The sequence below is a fragment of the Panthera uncia genome, chromosome C2, assembly GCF_023721935.1.
Source record: "Panthera uncia isolate 11264 chromosome C2, Puncia_PCG_1.0, whole genome shotgun sequence".
Classification (NCBI taxonomy): domain Eukaryota; kingdom Metazoa; phylum Chordata; class Mammalia; order Carnivora; family Felidae; genus Panthera; species Panthera uncia.
Genome location: NC_064810.1, coordinates 110,530,598 through 110,551,747, shown reverse-complemented (window position 1 = coordinate 110,551,747; position 21,150 = coordinate 110,530,598). Strand labels below are relative to the sequence as shown.

Here is a 21,150-nt window from a genome sequence, read left to right as displayed (position 1 = left end):
GAGTTCAAATATAGTCATGTGCATAGTCGAAAGTGAGAATTACCCCCTTGCATGAACATACCATCGTGTGTGGAAGCATATATTTATATTTATTGATATATCAGATCTTTGTTTCCTTTCATGATAGTACATGAAGATTTGCCTTTTTTTTTTTTTTTTTTTTGTTTATTTTGAGAGAGAGCGTGTGCCTCTGCTTGCATGAGCTGGGGAGGGGCAGAGAGAGAAAGAGAGAGAAAAGGACAGATAAAATCTCAAGCAGGCTCCGTGCTGTCAGCAGGGAGCCTGAAGGTGGGGCTAGATCCTAAGACCCTGGGATCATGAACTGAGCTGAAATCAAGAGTGAGATGCTTAACTGACTGAGCCACTCAGGTGCCCCAATTTACCTATTTTTTTTTTAAAGTTTATTTATTTTGGGAGAGAAGGAGAGAGGCAGAGAGAGGGAGTCCCAAGCAAACTCCTTGTTGTCTGTGGGAGCCTGAAGCGGGGCACGAACTCATGAACCATGAGATGACGACCTGAGCAGAAATCAAGAGTTGGATGCTTAACCAGCTAAGCTACCCAGGCACCCCTAACTAATAAAAAATAAATAAAAAATTATACTATGTAAAGTTACCATAGTTTAGTTAAGGAATTTACTGATTGGCTTTTTTTTTTTTTTTTCTCAAAAAGTGTCTCTATTAGGCACAGTACTGTAGGACACACATATGTCTGTATATTTTCGTTCAATTCCAACATATTAGTAGTAAGTTTCCTAGAGGTGGGATTGCTGGACCAAAGCTCTGCATCAAAATGTTGAATGATATTTTCAAATAGCTTTCCAGGAAGATTATACCAATTTACAGTCTCCTTGAGTGGGATTCTTCCAATACTGTTAGAAAAATCTTTTAAATCAAATCTAAACTTAAAGATGAAAAAAAAATCCATGTAATTTAATGTAAATTTATTTGCTTATTAGTGAGGGTACAGATTTTTTCATATTTTTAGTGTCTATTTGTATTTCTCCTGGAAATTAATTTTTTATATTCTTTTCCCATTTAAAAAGTCAGGCTGTTTCTATTTATTGACTCGTAAGTGTATTTCTACATATTTAATTCCAACTGGCATCAGTGTATTCTCATTTTGGGCATTACCAATCAATAGTGATCACATAGATCAGGCACTGGAATCTGTAGTTGTTTTCTGAAATAACTAGATGCATGGATAGAGGGTTCTTTTTCTGTGTATTTTCTCCCTGTTTTCAGAGTTCTAGTCCAGGGATTGTCAATTTTCATTTCTCCCTTTCTTATAGAATTTTTTTTTCAATGTTCACCTGTGAGAAAGAGTGTACGAGTGTCCTTGTAAATGGGGGGAGGAATAGAGAGGAGGACAAAGGAACCGTTCCAAGGGGGCTCTGGGCTCGTAGTAAATATTTAGGTTTTACAGCCATGCAGTCTTCGTCACAATTATTCAACCCTGTCGTTGCAGCAGGAAAGCAACCTTGGATAAAACGTGAGGGGGTTTGACTGTGTTCTAATAAACCTTACTAGGGACACTGAAACTTGAATTTCATAGAACTTTAATACAATATGAAATTTTATTCTTCTTATTTTCTTCCTGTTATTTGAAAATGTGAAAACCGTTCTTAGGTCTCAGGTGGTGGGTTCGGTTTAGACTAAAGTTTGCCACACCTGCTTTAGACTGTTTCTGTAAAACCCACTGCCAGAAACTGCCACTAACCGGCAGCCTTAGGACTTGTTAGCTACTAAGGCTTTGGGCAAGACTACATTTTGTTGGTCTCATCTTCTGAACTTTACAACTTTTGGACCCGAGAGTACAAAACTTGGCTTTCCTTTTTTTTTTTTTTTATTATAAAATCTGGGATTTATTATGTATATTAAAATTCCTAGTGACATGTAAAAATAGTGACATGTCCTGTGTATCATGAGTGTTCTGTAAACACATATCTCTCAGTCTGTCTTGAATGGATTCATTTTGATGTCCAGTGCAGGAGTGTATGCTAAGGTTTTTGAATAAGGAATTCCCAACAAAATGTGACTTAAGATTTTAATGTAAATTTTTCATATTATATATAAAAACATAAATGATTCCAAACACTTGACAGTTCTTTTATAAAAATTCTATAATACTATTTGTGTTCCTGCTTTCTTTCTCTTGTCAAAAATGTCATTTCAGTAAATTAAATTAATCCAAAGGGAAAGTTTATTTGGGAAAGTCTTTGTCCACTCTGCCTTCTCCCAGCAGCTCATGGGGTCGTGGTACCTCGGTGTCAGTTTTAACCCGCCCTCTACCCCCTGACTTGGACGGTGGGTCTGCCTTCCATTTTTCCCAAATACAAAATGAGAAGATCAGATTAACTGATCTCCAGGTTCTTTCCAGCTCAGCTCTCGGGCTGTTCTTACAGAACGTGCACCCTTATGCATGTGATATTAGGGTGAATTGCGTTGGCCTGTGTGGCGGGAATGTGGACTAGTAGTATGTGGAATAGGCATCTTCTCTTGGTGCATCTCCAGTGTCATCCAGTGCTTGTGGACATCAGTGCCATGTAAGTAAAAGCGGCCACTTGAGAGTAGATAGCATTTAGGAAGTTAAGTGACTTCGATACTGGAATGTAGCTCAGCAGAACTTGGAGGATGTAGATAAAATTGATGAATACTGAAGTTCAGTGACCTTCCTTACACTGAACTTCACTTTTATTTCCTCTCCCATCAATTTTGATATTGCCTTATGTTTGAGAATCATCCCTGAGGGTCATAAACAATTGACATAAATGATATCAGCTTCCAAGTGTGTTATATATTTTGTTTACGTTAAAAATAACGACTGTGAAGGGGTGCCTGGCTGGGTCAGTTGGTTGAGTGTCCGTCTTCAGCTCAGGTCTTGATCTCACACGGTTCATGTGTTCGAGCCCCACGTCTGGCTGTATGCTGACAGCTCAGAACCTGGAGCCTGCTTCGGATTATATGTCTTCCTCTCTTTCTGCCCTTCCCCCACTTGCATTTTGTGTGTGTGTGTGTGTGTGTGTGTGTGTGTCTGTCTGTCTGTCTCAAAAATAAGTAAACATTTAAAAAATTAAAAAAAAAGGACTGTGGCTTATGTACAATCAGTACGTTATCGATCTGATCTATTATTTCATTTACTTATGGACTAATTCATGTGATAGGTTACCTTCAGAAGAGACTGCCCAATAACATCTCATAAAATAGTGTTGTCAGTTACCCTTTATTAAGTGGGTTTGCTGTTTGATGTAGTAGTATGTAAGAGGTGAGACATGGTATCTAATGTCTTTGAACAAAGAAATTCCAACAAAGTGTGATTTAGAGTTTAATATACATTTTTTTTACACACAAATGGCAAACCAGTAATTACAAACATTTTAACTACTTTTCTGTTACTAGTTATGATTTGCAACCACATAATCACATTTGTTTTTCTCATTAAAGGAAGTATTCATTAACCCAAGTAGCACTTAATTTCTAGAAGCTAGTTAATAAAGGTAAGTGGCAATGATGGTACTGTACTGAGTAAAGTTGTCAAAATATTAATAAAACTGGTTTCTCTAGTATTAAGGAAATACTCAGGATTTTTTGGTTTTAGAATGTCATAAAAGTAACCATTTTAATAACTTTGCTATTTCTGCTCCTTTATTAGAAAGGTATTTTTAAACCTCTATCTTCTTAATGAAAATTAAAAAAAATCAGTCCAATTACCATTTCAATCAGTTTAACTTTCCTAAGATTTTTGCTAATAATTAGAAGTTAGTAGTAACTATTCTTTGTGTGTCCCACTTAAATCTTTATAATGAGTATCACAGTAGATGAGCATTTGGTTACGGTCTCGGATGTATATACATCTTAGTATAATTTTTGGTCAGAAGATTTTTTTATCAGATTTATCATTCTTCCTTAGTTGACTATAACTTGATAATAACATTGTGCTCAGTAACATATTTAAAGGATTACAGTAGATATTATATGGTTACCCATTTTGCCAAAACTCTACAAATCATGAGTTCTCTGTAGTTTGGCTTGTAACCGTGGTGATTCGATACAGTTTGTTTTGCTACCCATATCTATATGTTAGGTTTCTTTTCTGTATTTTAAGGTAGCTTTTTCATACTGGAAAAGTAAATGAAAATTACTTCTGTAGTTTTCTACTACTTGTTTAAAGAGTCATTATTATGGACTCAGCTTACTGTTTAGTCAGTATTTTTACACAGTGTTTTCCTTTTGTGTATTCCAACCACTTACAGATTGAAATATTACCTCATTTGGTTTACATTGGAGTCTCTTCACTTGGGTCACCACCATCCTGTTCTTTTTTCCTGTTTTCTTGAGATAGAGATGTTGCAGAATTGGGGCACTTCAGCATACTCATTAAGGAGTTTTTGAAGGACTTGCAAAGGAAAAAGTAGATGAATGGATCCAGGCATGCATTTAAGGAAGTTAACCAAAGGGTGCTCTCTTTAACATAGAACAGAGTATTTTCAGCAGAGCAGTCAAAGACATCCCGGGTCTGGCTCAGGGTATAGGGAATGCGGGCAAAATGGAAAGGAACAAAACAAATAAAAAAGACAGCAATGATAATGAAAACTTTGATGTTTACCTTCTTCTTAGGGACTTTGCCTACACCCCTTGTTCTGACATATGACCTGTACAGTTCTTTTGTAATAAGTGTGTAACATACAATGACAATTAAAAAATTAATCCAGAAAATGACTTGACAGATGTAATTGACTATTTCATGCCAGACCAGACCAAACTCCGATTTGAGGAACGAGCATTTCTTCACATTCTTTTCTCTTGGCCTCCTGTTGGTCAGAATCATGTTGGGCAAAGAGATCAAGAACATGAATGCCCAGATTACAACGGAGAGAATCTTAGCTCCCAAGAGATTGTTGGGATTGGATGTCTTAAATGGCCTGGTGGTTTTCTGGTAACGATCAATAGTTATCAGTCCCAGGAATGAAATACTAATGTACATTGTAAAATAAAATATGACAGAGGTCACTTGGCATACAAAGGTTCTCAGTGGTCCTGTTCCCAGCTTGGTATCACTGAGGATTTTGAATGGAAAAGTCAGAATCATGAGAAGATCAGAAATGACTGTGTTCTTAAGAAAAATAATAAAGTTGGATTTACTGCGGATTTGAAAGAAAATCCTCATTGCCAGGCTGTTTATGATGAGTCCAACAAAAAAGAGGACGGTATAGAGGAGCGGGAAGAGGACCTGGGTGATTTTGTAATCTCTGGTGCACAGGCTGCCATTCCCAGCCACAGAGGTGAGGTTGTCCATGGCTTGTGTTTCTTCTTTGCTACCTAGGGGAGGAGGGAAGGGATGATTATTTTCAGTCCCAGACCATTGATTTTGTCTTATCCCTGTAACATTTTTGGACAGCCTTCTCTAAAAATTGGGGTTTCCTATCCTCGTTACAGAAAATTGAACCTTAGAATACTTAATCATGGCAAATCCTCTATCTCCAACAAATAAAATAGTCTGACGTGTATTATGTGAAGGTATAGATGCTTTGTATTTCTCATTTGCTAAATGTTTGTCTCTTAAAGGACATTTTGATCGTACACAAGTGTGCAGATATTTTAACCCATATATATGTCATTTCGGACTTTGCACAGTGTATTAGAAGTTTTTACATACATTTTCTTGAATACTATTCAATACAAAAATAGTAAAAAAAAAAAAAAAAAAAAAGAAGTGGTCATCAGATGATGTTCTTCAAAAATAGCCAGGGCATACTTTCTTAGGTATCTAGAGTATATAACTGTAGCTAAAATAAAATATTGGAGCCATGTCCTTGCCTGGTTCTATAGATAATTATACCACAATAGGCGGCTATAAAAGAAAACTAACACTTGACTTGAATACATTATCTGGTATCTGAGTTTTGAAAAAAAATTTTTTTAGTTTTTACTTTAGAGAGCACACAAGCAGGGAAGAAAGGGGATTGAGAGAGAGAGAGAGAGAGAGAGCGAGAGCGAGCGAGCAGACTCTCAAAATCTCAAGCAGACTCCAAACTCCAGCCTGGAGCCTGATGGGGGGCTACATTCCAGAACCCTGAGCTGAAATCAAGAGTTGGACCAACTGAGCCACCCAGGCACCCTTAAGTTTTGACATTTGAAATGAAATTTGTAATTTTTTTTAATCACAGGCAAATGCAATTGATTTTCTATGAATATTATTCCTAAATATAAGACATGGTGATGTTAAAAGCACACATATCCAAATAAAAGGTTCCATTTGAAATACTTAAATTGTGACAAGTAGAGATAACATTAAATTCTCACAAATTTAATTTTTCATTGTCTAATTATTGAAAGTAAAAGTTTCATATTGTGACAATTATGGCTTCAATTTTCAACATCCCCTCACCTGTTTAAAAAAACAAAACAAAAACTAAACAAAACCCAGTATTAAATTGATATAGGATCATAGATTTTAATCTTCTTTGCTACTGCTATGTACTCTTATTTGTGCATTCACTGATACTTTTTTTTTTGGAAATTATGCATTGGGAATGCTAATGTGACATAGACTATATCTTATTTAATGAGTATTCTTGATATTAAGATTATTATTTCCATCTTTCTATATTTAAATCTCATTTTACACTCCAGGTAAAATAAATAAGACCATTTGTATTTTATTTCTGTGCTGCGTGTGTGTGTGTGTATGCGTATGTGTGTTTAATGAAGAAGTTAATGGTTTTCCTGACACCATTAGTACAGCTTGTATTTTAATTTTTATTCCAAATAAGTTCATGCATTGACATTATTAAAGGTTTCCAATTTTAAGAAAACTTGACAAACATGTACACATTCATCATCATGTAAACACCTGTATTTGTCAAATACTTTTAGATATAAAATTACCTGGTTGTTGTGTTGATTCAGGAGGATTTAAATGTATCCATTAATTGGCAGTTAAGGCAACCTGCGGAGTAGCGTCTGGTATTTTCCTTTTAATGTCTTAGTTTAGTTGTTATAACTCTTTATCTTCTGAGTGTTCATCAGTAAAGTCTTGAGTGTTCTAGAGAAAAAGAGAGAGGAAGAGAGGACTTCACAATCAGAAATTACCTTCCAGTGCCCTGGACTCAAAGCTGTGCAGACACTCTATTTCCGTCTGGCTGTTTTTAGGACTTCTGCTTTTATTTCCCTGAGAAATGTGGGGCAGGATGGGCAAGAATTCATCTTTTAAAATGCAGTTTAAAATCTTGCTTCTGTTTGGTGAGACCTGCCCATAGAGTTTGATACTTTATGAGTTCTTTTGGCTGTTTCTCATGTACACAGTAAATCCATGTTGAGATCAAGCTTTTCAAAGTCTGCTTCCTGGAGAAGATTGTGAGCTTGCTTTCTCGGATGATTATTTACCTGAAAACATACTGTGCTCAAACTGGGTGATATATTGCCTTTTAACAAGTAATTACATTAACTCAAAATGTGTGCTTGTTACGGATGTTAAGTCTCTTGCCCCTTGTTTTTTTTCCCTGGCTAATAATGTCATTATTTTAAATCTGTGTTTGATCAAGTCTTCGTACGTGAAACAGTTTCCTCTCATTATAAATTTGAAGATTCCAAAATTACATTAAAAAAGAAAAACAGTTGTATCCACTGCCAGGCTTATTATATAAAGTGTCTTTCAGGCTTTTCTTAAATAGAATTTGAATATAAACAATTATTTTGTAATCTAGCTTTTGGTTGGGCAGAGAATATATTATTAAATTAAGGGATCTCTGTTTCTCTGTTACCTTTACATAAATGTTTTTGATGCTCTCTCACACACACACATACAAGATTTGAACTGTAATGTCCATTTATTTCCAGTAGATCCACTTGGCTTGGTGCCTTTGCTGTGAACGTATGTTTTGATTACTTCTTTCTTTTGAATTTTGAGTGGGTCTATCTCTGCATATGTTAAATAATCTTTAACATCAATTTTCAAAGCGCAGAACAGCGGCCCAGCATCGCCTAGGAAGTTGTGACAAATGCACATTCTTGGACTTAGCCAACCTAGCACCATTGAATCAGAAACTCTGGTTGCACCCCTTAGCTATACTTTAAAGAACCTTCCAAGTGAGGGTTATGAACAGTAAACTTTGAAGATCACTGATTTAAACCAACCTGAGAATTTTGTTGGCATTAGGAGTTTGGGATTAAGCTATAATTTGAGTAATTTCAGGGCACCTGAGTGGCTCAGTTGGTTAACCAAGTCTGACTTTTGGTTTCAGCTCAAGTCATGATCTCATGATTGTGGGATCTGGCCCCTCGTGGTGCTCTGTACTGAGTGTGGAGTCTACTTGGAATTGTCTCTCTTCCTCTCTCTCTGCCCCTCCCCTGCTTTTGCTTGTGTGTGCTCACTCTCTATCAATCAATAAACTTTAAAATATATTTGAGTAATTTCAGTCAGAAATTTGAGTCATGTAATGATCCCAATCTGTTAGTCATCTAAAGGTGTGATAGTGGAGTCCTATAAAAGTGGGAATTCTTACGTTATTTCTATTTTGAAATGTATTGCATTAAACAAATTTTAATACTTGGTTTTTGGTTTGGAGACACAATAGTATACTTGTGGAAAACACTTTTATGCCTATGTACACTTCAGAATAATAAGAGCCAACATTTGACTTCTTATATTGTCGTGAATTAACTTGTTGAATGATCTCTGTTATTCTCTGAAGTAGATAGTCATCTTGTTTCTGTTCTCTGTATGATGGAAATTGAGGAGCAGAGTGAAGTAGGGACCCCATTCTAACTGATCTCAGAGTCTGTACCTGTAACCACTGTGCACCTAGAAATCCTCCCCGTCTCAGTGTCTGCTCGACCTAACCCCCCACCCCCATGTCCACTTTGTTGAGGCCCTGGAGCAAGAGGTAAATACCATGAATGGAATGGCTGTACTGTTTTCAAGAAAATAGAAGTCATATTTGCCTATACACCCAATTGCAAAGTTTAGTGTAAAGGATGTTTATGAAGTGTTTTTAAGGTACTCAGATGAAACAAGGCTTGTGGAAAAAAAAAAAGAGCATTACTGTTTTCAACAAATTAATATGCCATACTAAAGAAACACTAATTCAGGATACTGATATCTTACTACATTATGAAGAATTTATATTTCCAGATTCCTAGAAGGCTATGAATAGTGATTTGAGGGGTAAATCAAAAGGCCCCAGCTCTTGATCTAAATTAACTATCCTTTGATTGTAACTCACAACCACCTATCTGTAAATCTTCTCTGGTAATTTTCTCATTAGGAATTGACTGCCAGTTACCCATGTAGATCACTTTCAAGTGAATCATCTCAGGTTATAAAAGTATACTGTTGGGGCGCCTGGGTGTCTCAGTCGGTTAAGCGGCCGACTTCGGCTCAGGTCATGATCTCACGGTCCGTGAGTTCGAGCCCAGTGTCGGGCTCTGTGCTGACAGCTCAGAGCCTGGAGCCTGTTTCAGATTCTGTGTCTCCCTCTCTCTGACCCTCCCCTGTTCATGCTCTGTCTCTCTCTGTCTCAAAAATAAATGTTAAAAAAAAAAGTATACTGTTGACCCGTGAACAACGTGCAAATTAGGGGTACAGCAGTCAAAAATTCACATTAAAGCTTAAAAAAAATTTTAAGTTTTTAATTGATGTATAATTGACATATGCATATAAGTTTTGACTTCTCACAAACCTGACTAATAATAGCCCACTGTGGATGGAAGCCTAATCAATAATATAAACAGTTGATCAACAGCTATTTTGTATGTTATATGTATTATGTACTATATTACAGTAAAATTAGCTAGAGAAAAAAATGTTATAACAGACAGTCCACTTCTAGTACTCTACTATATTGATTGAAAAAAGTCTGCACATAGGGGCACCTGGGTCGCTCACTTGAGCGTCCAACTCTTGATTTTGACTCAGGTTATGATCTCATGGTTTGTGAGTTTCAAGCCCCATGTCAGGCTCTGCTCTGATAGTGCAGAGCCTGCTTGGGATTCTATCTCTCCCTCTTTTTCTGCCCCTCTCCCCATCTCCCTCCGTCCTTCCCTCTCTTTCTGTCTCTGAATGAATGAATGAATGAATGATCTTAAAAGGAAAAAAGTCTGCATATAAGTGGGGCCCATGCAATTCAAACCTGTGTTTTTCGGGGGTCAGCTATATTATTGTACAGAGAAGTAGAACAAGTTGTACACTTGAGCCTGTCATTAATAAACAACAGTAAATGCAGTTTATAATTGTATGTATTCTCATTGGAAACAGGACTGATTTTGATTGATTTGGTTAATTTCTAAGACTGAGATGACTTCACAAAATGAATTTGTAACCCAGAATTTTTACATGTAAGTGGTTTAATTGGTTGGTTTATTTTGCCACATCTATTAAAGGTAGTCTGCTTCTCTGAAAATATTTGCCTCAGATGGATTACTCTGAACTTAGAGAGCCATGTCCTGAAATGGTAGGACCTGGTGTTCCTTGTGGAACCAGGTTAGGGCAAGAGAATGGAGATGTAATTGAGACATTTGATTAGGTCTTAGGATATTTTAGTTCTCACATTGCATGGTTTCAAAATGTGGTCATTTTGACATTAGTGAATGTTTTGAATGAACACATGCATTTTAAGGCACTGCTTACTCATAGAATTTAGTGGTTTTACCTGTTTGAGTATAAAAATTGAGGTCGTATATGAGACAAACTCCACAAGTAAAGATTCTTCGGTGTGGGGTATTTTGCAAAAGAAAATGTCATCTTGATCTAATGATCTGTCATCCCTGGCTTGATTGTTTTGCTTGAAAGCAGAGGACTAGTAAATATAGTCAAACGCACTGATGTTCATTTTATTGTGCCCCCAGGATGCATTGAGCCTCTTGCCCAGAGCTGTCATTTCAGCCATACCATGGGCCTTAAGCTAGTGTAGAACAAAAATTTCCTGTATAAATCTAATGAAAGGAGTCTCCTTTTTTTTTTTTGGATTTAAAGGAGTTCTTCCATTTCAGGTGGAGTAACAAATGAGAAGAAGCTGCTAATTTCTTATTCCTTTGACACAGCCTCTCCATGCATGTCTGCTCTCTTATTACACCTCTGCCCAAGGCTTATCCCTCATGTCACACTTATTTGGAAGGTCATTTATTCTAAACAGAGTAATGTGACATATTGAAAGATTCTGTGAAAAAATAATTTGAAGGCCTCTTTTAAGAGTTTTTCATTTTAATAGATAAGCAAAATCCTTATGTAAGTAACTCCATTTTTTTTTTTAAATGGTAGTTTTTCTGCTTTTCTGGGATATGGGGTAGGGCGCTCTGTGCAATTTATTTCATGATGACTGCTGGGTTTACATTTGAATATTTAAACATACACAATTATAGAGTGTTGGAAGTATCAAATGCAATACCTTATTTTATTAGGACCATCACATTTACTTCATCTGTTTCTCATGAGTGTTTGGAAGAAAAGGAAGTATATCTAGAGTGGGATTCTTTTTTACCTCCTTCTAAAAAGAACATTAATTTATTAATTTTAAAATTCTCCGATGATTGGGTCAGTATAGAAATACCAGGACATATGAATGAGGTAAAAGGAGAGTACACAGCTCTGATAATCACCTCTGTTATCCCATCTTATGAACACACATACACGCTTCCGCAACATGTCTAATCACTTAGGTTTTGATGATGACTTAGAGGAGACCTGACGTCAATTAACTCAAATTCTTACCAGTAAGGGTATTTAGCTCAAGATACCTATTTTAATTTCTTCAGTACTCCAAGCCTTCTAGGGCTTTTGGACATGTCTCCTCCAAGTTTGTTGCTCACTTAAGTCTTTGTGAGTGTCAGATATTGTCTGAAGAAAAAGAGAAATCGGTCCTGAGGATGAGATTTTCAGAATTTAGCTTATACGGGAGATGACCTGTTTAACCCAAGCACAGCAGCGGGCTAGCAGGAGACGGGTGGCCGGCCTTCCAGAGACACGACAGCTGATTCTTTTTTCTGCCCAGCAAGTTGTGACCTTCAGGGTATAAATAATGGAGTATGTATCTGATACAGATACCAACTATTCAACTTGACGGTTTTTTAATACCTAGTTGAAGGAACAGAGAACTCATTGGTGCTTTTGGAAATATTTGGCCCATTCTCTTAGGTTGACCTTGTTCTCATGTACTATAAATTGCTACTTGAAGACGTAGATTTTCTGTAAGTACAAAAATTTGATATAAACAAATCTTGTGGGCTAATGAAAAACAGTCACTTTTAAAATATCTTTGAAGACTAGTAAAAGCTATCATGATTTACCTGAAAATATTAATTATCAGACACAAATAGGGTCTTCAGGCCCCATATAGAGGCTAATGGTTCTTTTGCAGCTAAATGCATATTTGTCTTGATTTTTTAATTTCATCCCTTCACTCTAAACTCTTGACTTGGCTGCTTCTGGGCCACCTCCCTGAGCAAATCAGAGCCAGTAAACTGATGAAAGCTTTTTCAAGTTTCTTATTTCCTTATCTCCAAATTTCCCTATAGTTTTACCATTTTCTTCCCCGAAGTAGAAAGTTGTCCTGGGTTTTCTTTACAAGCTAATCCAAACAACAAGCCATTGTTTCCTATCTCCTGTATCAGCTATCTACCTTCCAATCTGGATTTCCTTCATGGAGATTCTTTTAATTGAAACATACCTTTGGAACAAGAGTTTGCCTTTGGTTTTCCTAATACACCTATTCCCCTCCACCTTTCAAGCTATTGTTCTTCCTGACCAACTACTAGTAAATGCAGGTTACTTGCCTCACCCTTACCATTTCACCATCTACTCTTACTACAATCCTGTTTCCGGCTTTCTGCCCCTACAGAGAAACTTCTCTTTTGAAGTTGATGTGTAGTTTGCTTTTGTTTTTGTTTTTTTTAAATAAGTCAGAGAGGCAACATTCATTGAGACTTCTTGCTGCATTTGACACTGTTGATGGCCCTCTTAATGTCCCCCCCCCCCCCGACTTATGTGACCTCCACTTGTCCACTGATCTTGTTAATTATGGAGATTATGTGTGCATCATTTGATGGCTTATTTATCTCCTTCCTGTCTCTACTCTCTTAGTTGTCCCCTCCCCTCAAAGAGAACCTGGGGGTTTTGCGCCCCTCCCAGGGACATATTGCTCTTACCTCTAAGCTGTTACCTCTGTGTAGGTCCTCACGTCACACCACCTAGTCAACAGTTATAATATGTATCCACTGCCTCCAATTCCTCTCACCTACAGGTGAATTCATGAGCTCCCTGTCCTTATAAGCTGCTTCCCTCCCCCCATCCCAACAAATTTTATCTAGTGAGTCCATCTTGAAATCTAGTGAGATGCACATTCACTTAGATGCCTAATTCTTTCCCAATTTCCTTCAGTACTTTTGGTTTTGCTTCTTATTGTTTTTTATTCAGGCCACTGAGAGATAGTTTTCACACCCTATAGACTTTGGCTTTTTCTCTCTGCTTCTCATTTCTCCTCTTCAGTTCTATCAGCACTTAGCTATCAGGTTAGGTTTTCTACAGAACGTTTTTGTTCTTACTTTCATCCCTGCCCTATTCTTTGAGTCATGTGTTCTTTCATTAGTCCACTTATTTATTCATTGTTTAACGTATTCATCATAAATTAAGTGCCTACACAGTGCCACTGAGGGGAATATAAATGTGAATAAAACAGACCTGGAGTTCTCCCTCACAAAACTGACAGAGGAGCAGGGAAGACACACATTAAACAAATACCTCGAAAGTGAGTGAATTACACTGTGGCAAGTGCTCCAAAGGCCCTCTTCCCCTCCTTCCTCCTCCTGGGCCAAGGGCATTCACTAAGGTGACAGTGAGGGACCTAATGCTGTAATTGTGTACAGCACTTCCACACATGAGGGTCAAGCTATTGAGAGTTAAGTATTTTAGGTGGCAGGAGGAGCAAGAGCAAAGGAAGGAAGTATCCTGGTGCCTTGAGGAGATGTTGAGTAATACAGTTCGGTGTGGATCTGGGGCGCATGCAAGTGAGAAGTGGAAGTGTTGAAACCTGAATGGACAGCGATGGGCTCTCTGATATGCTGCTTTGCTAAGTGCTTTACATGCTTCATCTCAGTTATTCTTGCAAAAATCTTACAAGGAAGGTGGTGTTAGCCGATGTTTCAGGGGAAGCATCTGAGGCCCAGAAAGGCTCATTAGGACAGAAAGACTCAGGACCATGGAGTCCGCAAGTGCCACAACCTGAATACAGCCATAGCTCTCTCTTACCCTGAACTTGGGCTGTTATTGGTACAGTATGGAGCCATAGTATCTCTGTGCTGAGCACATGGGTCTTTCCAAGGTAACTTCTTTTACTATCACCATTTGGGCTTGAAGCTCTGCAAATGCTACTTTTATGACACTGAATCTGTGCTCATGGAGGACAGGGAGCATTCATCCTTGTATTTTCGCAGAGTCCCTACCATCTTGTTACCAAGGTAGGTAAGGTAGGTAGATCCTCCAAAAGCATTTGTTCAGTAACTTTGATGACATCTTTCCATCACCCATCACACAGAAGTTTACATTAGAACTGTTTGACAGGTGCCTTAACTAAATACATTTGTTAGGACACATGGCTGGCACTGCCTGAGTTTTGTACAGTGTTCTTAGTGCCTTCCCCCTGTTCCCTTTACAGGGCTCATATGTACACATCCCGTCAGACAAAAAAGAAATACAACAGCGGTACTCTGTAATGGCAACAAAAATTGGAAATTAATAAGCAGCTCAGGTCATGCCTCAGTGCAGCCAAATGTAGGAATCACTCTCTATGTTGACTTTATCCCGTGATTAGGTGTGTCTTTTGAAACTTGAGAGGAAATTGGGATAGTCAGAATATTAATAACAGCAGTTTCTAGAAGAGACCTGCTCCTAGCTCTTTTTCTTTTTTAAGATGCAAATTTGAACACATAAAATGTTACTAATCCTGGACAGGGTAGCAAGATGGACTGGCAAGGTATACAGATGTATATTTCTGGTGGAGTATAACAAAAAGGGTATCGGTGGGGAGAGAAGGGGTGCCTTGAATGCAAGGGTGTGAGAAGGACAGTGATGGAAGGTGACAGCAGCTTAGAAAACGGGCTCTCGTTTCAAGAGTAAAATGTGACTTTGTGCAAAGTGCACATGTGAAGTACTTCAAATGAAGCATTGGGATTTTCCCAGGTCTCCAGGCTTCTGCTCTTTTTTTCAGCCATTAGCAACACATTACACTTGGTCTTCCCTAGAAGAAACTCTTTTCTCCTGCAAGCTCCTTAGAATTAGGTACTGTTAGGAAGGGTCCTTGCCCGTAACGGATGAACATGTACAGAAAGATAAGAAAAGTGATTGTACCGAAGGATAGAAACTTACTAAGAAAATGGAAGAATATAGGATCTGAGAGAGAATTTAGAGAGAAAAATTCAAAACCAGTCCTAGGAGAGAATATACACCCTCTACTGTTTCACCTAAGCTAAGGAATGTGTGTGTGTGTGTGTGTGTGTGTGTGTTATGTTGTGATGACATAATTTCTTTTCCCTTGTGGGAAAAATAGTGCTTGAATTTACTGTGTCTGCGGCACAGGGGTGGGAAGGTATTCCCCTAGAGGAAGGTGGTACTGAACATGTTTGTGTTTGCAACTCTACCTCACACCTAACGAGACCTGGACTCTTTGTTGTTAGGTCATTTGGAAATAAATATACATACACCTCACCCAGTCATGTGGGAGGCCAACGGAACAGTTTTTCTCAAAGTATTTGAGGATCATAGCAAGATCATTTTTTGAAATAGGAAATATTTAGTGATGCTTTATATAGAAAACCAAGCTTACTAAGAAGTAACATTTTCCTTAAGGAAAAAGTGTGACTAAATAGTATGTAATATGATGTGAAATTAATACCATGTTAAATTTTAAACAATGAAAAGTTTTCAAGAGTCAAAACTTACTCTGTAGGGTACGCCCACATCAAATGCTTCTATTAAGACTTCGGGTCAGTTGACACTTTTTTTTTTTTACTTTAGCAAGTTCCAAACTGGAAAAACAAGGGTGTAGCCAGTGGAGGTTGAGGTGAATTGAAAGGTGGGCGGGATGCCACCGCCAGCCAGCACCGAGAGGCTGTGGTTAGTGCATTTCATGGATGGGAAATGCAGCCCCGCCCCTGCCAACAAGGGTTTCAAAATGCATTTTCTGTTTTTCAGGATGAATCTTCAAGTCATGAATGTAACCAGCGCACAATCCTGCTTTATGGAGTGGGCAAAGAGCGTGACGAAGCGAAGCATCAGCTGAAGAAGATTACCAAAGATATTTTGAAAATCCTAAATAAGAAGAGCACCACAGAGACAGGGGGTAAAGACCCTTAATGCCTTTGCTCCCATTGGGCTGTCTTTTGGCCTTCCTGTTAGCACAGGCTTTATCAGAGTCCTGGATGTCACTGTCACCAGAGTGTTTCCTCTCATGAATGACTGTCATCTTGAAATATGAATAAGCACATTGAAATTTTAAGGCCTTGGTTCCATTTGTAGTAAGCTTTATATTAATTTTAATTTTAATTTTCTGCCCCCACCCCGCCCTTTTTTTTAAAAAATCCTTCCCATATTTCCTATAGTAGACCTAAATGAAGTACTGAAGAATGAATTGGAAACCCTTAGTCTGGAAGAGTTCCATTTCTTCAGTTCTCTGCCATCCTGTTTTAGGCTTGTAGTTTGCTCTGAGTACTCACATTTGCACAGTAATTGAAAAGCATGACAGTGTAGTTGCTGATCTTTTCTTACATTAGAACGATACTTGGAATAGGTTGCTGCCTATAACAGCGAGCGATTTCAAGTTACACAGAAATTTGGTTCTTTGCTCGGTAATGCCTTCTTTCCTTGGAACAGCGTTTCCCCATGCTTTGGACATAGTTTTTTTTTTTTTTTACATGAAACTATGCCTTATATTATGTCACCACATTGCATAATTGGAATTCTGTAATTACCCACTTCACATTTGCCTAATTACTCTTTTCAAGGATTGTTTATTTTATCAGGCATTCATAAGATTTAAAATAAGATATCATTATATATACTTCACTGCCATTACTGGTGTTAATTTCTTTTACTTAAATAATCAAAGAAAAAAAGTGTTTGGGTTTTCCCTATTTATACAGCATTCTTCCTTCCACATGGCACAGACTCCTCTAGGAACCCTACGTTGTTGTTCAGTACAAAAGACACACATTTTTATGAACCTCTCTCTCCCCAGGACCTCTGGTCTTTAGATTTCAACCAGATGTTTTCCTAGAGCTTGTCTACACTAGATCTTTGCAAGAGAAAAGTACAGAGAACTAATACAAATAGGTTTCTGTCCTCTCTATCGGTAGAGGTGCACATGCAGAAGCAAGGTACAAAGGCAAGATGGTTTTCAGTGTGAATGTGGTAGTGCAGGTGTCTGATGTCTGTGGCAGTTGTCTTTAGAGCATAATGGGAGGGTTAACTTTCATGTGATTTACAGCGCTTCCCTGACCCCCCTCCCATCCATTGCCCCTGAAGGACCTTGTACCACACTGGCTTCGTGAGGGAACAACCAAGAATTGTGGATGGGAAATGAAACCTTGTTGTTGTTGGCCTGTCATTATTGAGCTTGGTTTTAGAAAACAAACACCCACCCCCCCACCCCCACCCCCGAAACAAAGAACCTGATCTAAGAAAAACTGTTGATCAGTTGTTTTGCTGTTTCTTTTTGTTTGAGAAAAGAGGAAATGGATTGCATTTAGAAGGTTGAATTTAGAAGCCTGGTAACTAGCTAGCAAAGGGATTTGAAACTTCTTTTTGTGTACTTGGTAACTGGGTGGACACTGTCTTCTTTAGAAGGGTCAGTAATACATGTTTTATCAACACTAATTGTAGAGAGTCTTTCCAGCTTTTAGGGAATTTGGGGGTTTGGGAGGTTGAGAAGAATGGGAAAGGGGAGGAAACAATGCAGTGTCTTTTTCTGTTGAGCCTACTTCCTTCCTTCACAGTGAGTGTTTAATGCCCGACTACAGTCTGTCCTATCTTTGTACCAGTCTTTTAAATAGGCACTTCTCACTTTTGAACTCACAAAGAGAACATCTTTGTTGTTCCATGCTACTTTTTGAGTTATCAGCAATAGAACCACCACTGTGGAGTGGCATTTGCAGTGGGGATATTTGTCTTTTCCTCATTTTAGATAAAATTCCTCAGATATGTGTTAATTTGGGATGTAGTGAGCTGCCTTCTGAATAAATAGTCAAAGGTTAAGTCCCTCCTTAAAACCTACTATGCTTGCCAGAAGCTAGCTAGCTGTACTTCAGATTAATGGTAATTTGTCCATCATTTCAGCAAAGAAGAGAATTGGTAAAGCAGGAAAATACAGTTTGTGTTAGCGTCTATTGATTTGTGCCTATATAGTGGTTTCGTATTGTTTTGAGGAAATCATTAGAAGTGGTCTCAGATCAGCCAGGCCTTATCTAGGAGTTTAAATGACACTTGCAGTTGAACATGGTCAATCTTCATTTTCTATTTACATTGGCTGGTCATCTTTGGTTGTCAGTGTTGTTTTGTTTTGTTTTGTTTTTGTTTTTTTTAAGTACATTAATGAAGTTTACCATGAGAATAAAGACAAATGTCAGGATCATACACTTTTTTTTTTAAAGAAGACCAAAGTTAAGCAACATAAGAGCAATAACATATATTATGAAAGCAGATTAAATAAAGTAAATGAGGAAAATCTGTAAATTATGACTGAATTGTTATTCATGTAAATATCATTAAAATAGTCTATTGAGAACTACCACTAATTTCTTAAATGTTTCTTTGAAAGTGAATGTAAATTGCCAAGAATCAATTGTATATTCTTTATATGAGGTTTTAAGAAGTTAGTTACTGGGGCGCCTGGGTGGCGCAGTCGGTTAAGCGTCCGACTTCAGCCAGGTCACGATCTCGCGGTCCGTGAGTTCGAGCCCCGCGTCAGGCTCTGGGCTGATGGCTCGGAGCCTGGAGCCTGTTTCCGATTCTGTGTCTCCCTCTCTCTCTGCCCCTCCCCCGTTCATGCTCTGTCTCTCTCTGTCTCAAAAATAAATAAAAAACGTTGAAAAAAAAAAATTAAAAAAAAAAAAAAAAAAGAAGTTAGTTACCTGTAAGTAAATAGATCCTATTTAGCATAAACCACAATCACATGCACACACACACACATGCATGCACACACACACACACAAGATGCATTTGTGAGTTCTCATGGTGGCAATACTACAGATGTGTTATTTTTGTTTATTTGTTTTGTTTCCAGGAAGGAGTGATTAAATATATTAACTTCACTTTTACAGTACATTATACCCAAAATCATTGATGTGAGTTTTCAGCCTTGGATCAATGATGTTAGTAAATGGAAAATTCAAAACTTGGATATTTTAAACATGCTTATTACATGTGAATAGCTATATTTAAGGCAAACCACCATAGTTAAATTGAGAATAGATATTGAAAAACAAGTAGGTTTAATGAACTTCTTGGTTCTTATTCTTTGTGTTAGATATGGTGTTTTGAACAAAAGTGGCACAGTCTCTTACCTTTTGTTACCACTCACCTTTTGATTCTATTTACTCTGGTATCAGGGTTTGTTAGCTTTAGGAAATAAAACACCCTGCTGTGTGTGTGTGTGTGTGTGTGTGTGTGTGTGTGTGTGTGTGTGTGTTTGCACATGTGCATGAAGCATCTAGACTATGCTTCCTTACATTTGAAAGAGGATCTCTTTTCTTTCAGTGTTATTTTCTAAAACCATTAGATTTACCTTTATCAACATCGTTTTGAGTTGAGTGAAATATTTGTGTCTTTAGTAGAAAAAAATCAGTAAAGTGGCCTTGGTGCTCTTAAAGTAAACTTTCCTAAATAAGATATGAGTCGTAGAGGTCCCTTCTTATGACCCCTGAGAATCGTAGTGTTGGAAACCATCTTAGGAAGCATATAATCTGATCTTTGTTTTTTTGTTTTCTTATTTTAGATTTGTCTTTATAAATTCATGTATTTAAAGATATTTAACACAGGACTTAATTCTTTTGGGTCTTATCCTTAGTACTGTTAATAAGAACTAGAGTCCCCTGGGATAAGAAGTGTTTATAATTTTTTTTTTATTTTGGAAGTTTTTTAAAACTTCTTCATGCTAAATTGATAAATGTAGCACTTTAACATTATGTGGAGAGATTTAATTCTTTGCTACCCCTAACAATGTTAGAATGGTATAAATTTCCTTTTTTACATATTAAATTTTTGGGGATTAATATCCTGGTGAATGCCCTAAGAAGATGTCAGTGACATATCCTGTTCTGTCACTGTGACCATCGGTAATTTTTACCCCCTTTCATTGTTGCTGTCTTGATATTTTAAGAGTTAGAAATGTTTATAGAGGTATTTCCCATTAATAGCCAAAATATGGAAACTACTCACTAGAATTAAGAAATAAATGGTGGTATATCACACATTGGTATACTATACATGAATGAGAATTATTCCTTTTAGAACAAATTCCTTTTAGAACAAATTAAAGTTGCCTCAACAACATGGATCAAGCTCAGAAGCATATTGTTGCATGAAAGATGCTGGATGTAAAAAGTATCTCTCATGGTTCCAAACTGGACATTACTAATCCAAGCCTTTAGACTTTAGGATCTTGGTTTCCTGGGGCAGAGAGGACTAGAAGGAGACTGAGGGGTTTCCGGGGATCTGGTGTGTGATTTTGTGCTTTGAGTCTCAATTATGCGAGTGTTTTTACTTTGTAGATATTCATAGTTTGTGTGTCTCTTCATATATGTTATACTTCAATAGAAAGTATCCACTGAAAAAGTCAAGAGCTTCTATGAAATGAAAAGTAATGTATCTATTGTATGTTTAGTTGGAGATGAAGGACAAAAAACCAGGAAGAACAAACAGGAAGCATTTCCAACTCTGGAGACTGTATTCACAAAACTTCAGCTCCTTTCATATTTTGATCAGCATCAAGTGACATCTCAGGTAGCCATTTAAAACTGTGTATTGTGCATTTGGGGTTATTCATTTGCACTGCGTAACAATTTCTTTCATGCAGTATATACTTTTGGCTTTGTTTGGTTTTATAAATATGTTTTTTAAAAAATATTATTTATTTATTTTTTTATTATTATTTTTTTAACGTTTATTTATTTT

The 21,150-nt window shown here is 37.4% G+C and overlaps 2 protein-coding genes across 19 annotated transcripts in view; one reads left to right on the top strand and one right to left on the bottom strand.

The window, feature by feature from the left end:
* Positions 1-21,150, top strand: part of MED12L (mediator complex subunit 12L) — a 336,247-nt gene that overhangs the window by 237,390 nt on the left and 77,707 nt on the right. For all 16 annotated transcript variants that reach the window (XM_049629661.1, XM_049629655.1, XM_049629653.1 and 13 more), the window contains 2 exons: positions 16,177-16,324; positions 20,861-20,979. In XM_049629661.1, the coding sequence (XP_049485618.1) occupies positions 16,177-16,324; positions 20,861-20,979 (267 nt within the window). The remainder of the gene's footprint in view (positions 1-16,176; positions 16,325-20,860; positions 20,980-21,150) is intronic.
* P2RY12 (purinergic receptor P2Y12) overlaps positions 4,010-21,150 on the bottom strand; it is a 45,810-nt gene continuing 28,669 nt past the window's right edge. For 2 of the 3 annotated variants that reach the window (XM_049629688.1, XM_049629687.1), the window contains exons 3-4: positions 6,885-7,041; positions 4,010-5,315 (exon numbers count right to left, since the gene is read on the bottom strand). In XM_049629688.1, the coding sequence (XP_049485645.1) occupies positions 4,273-5,292 (1,020 nt within the window). In that variant the 5' untranslated portion in view covers positions 5,293-5,315; positions 6,885-7,041 and the 3' untranslated portion in view covers positions 4,010-4,272. Of the gene's footprint in view, positions 5,316-6,884; positions 7,042-15,924; positions 16,184-21,150 lie in introns of those variants that run through there. The other variant, XM_049629686.1, reaches the window with a different exon arrangement.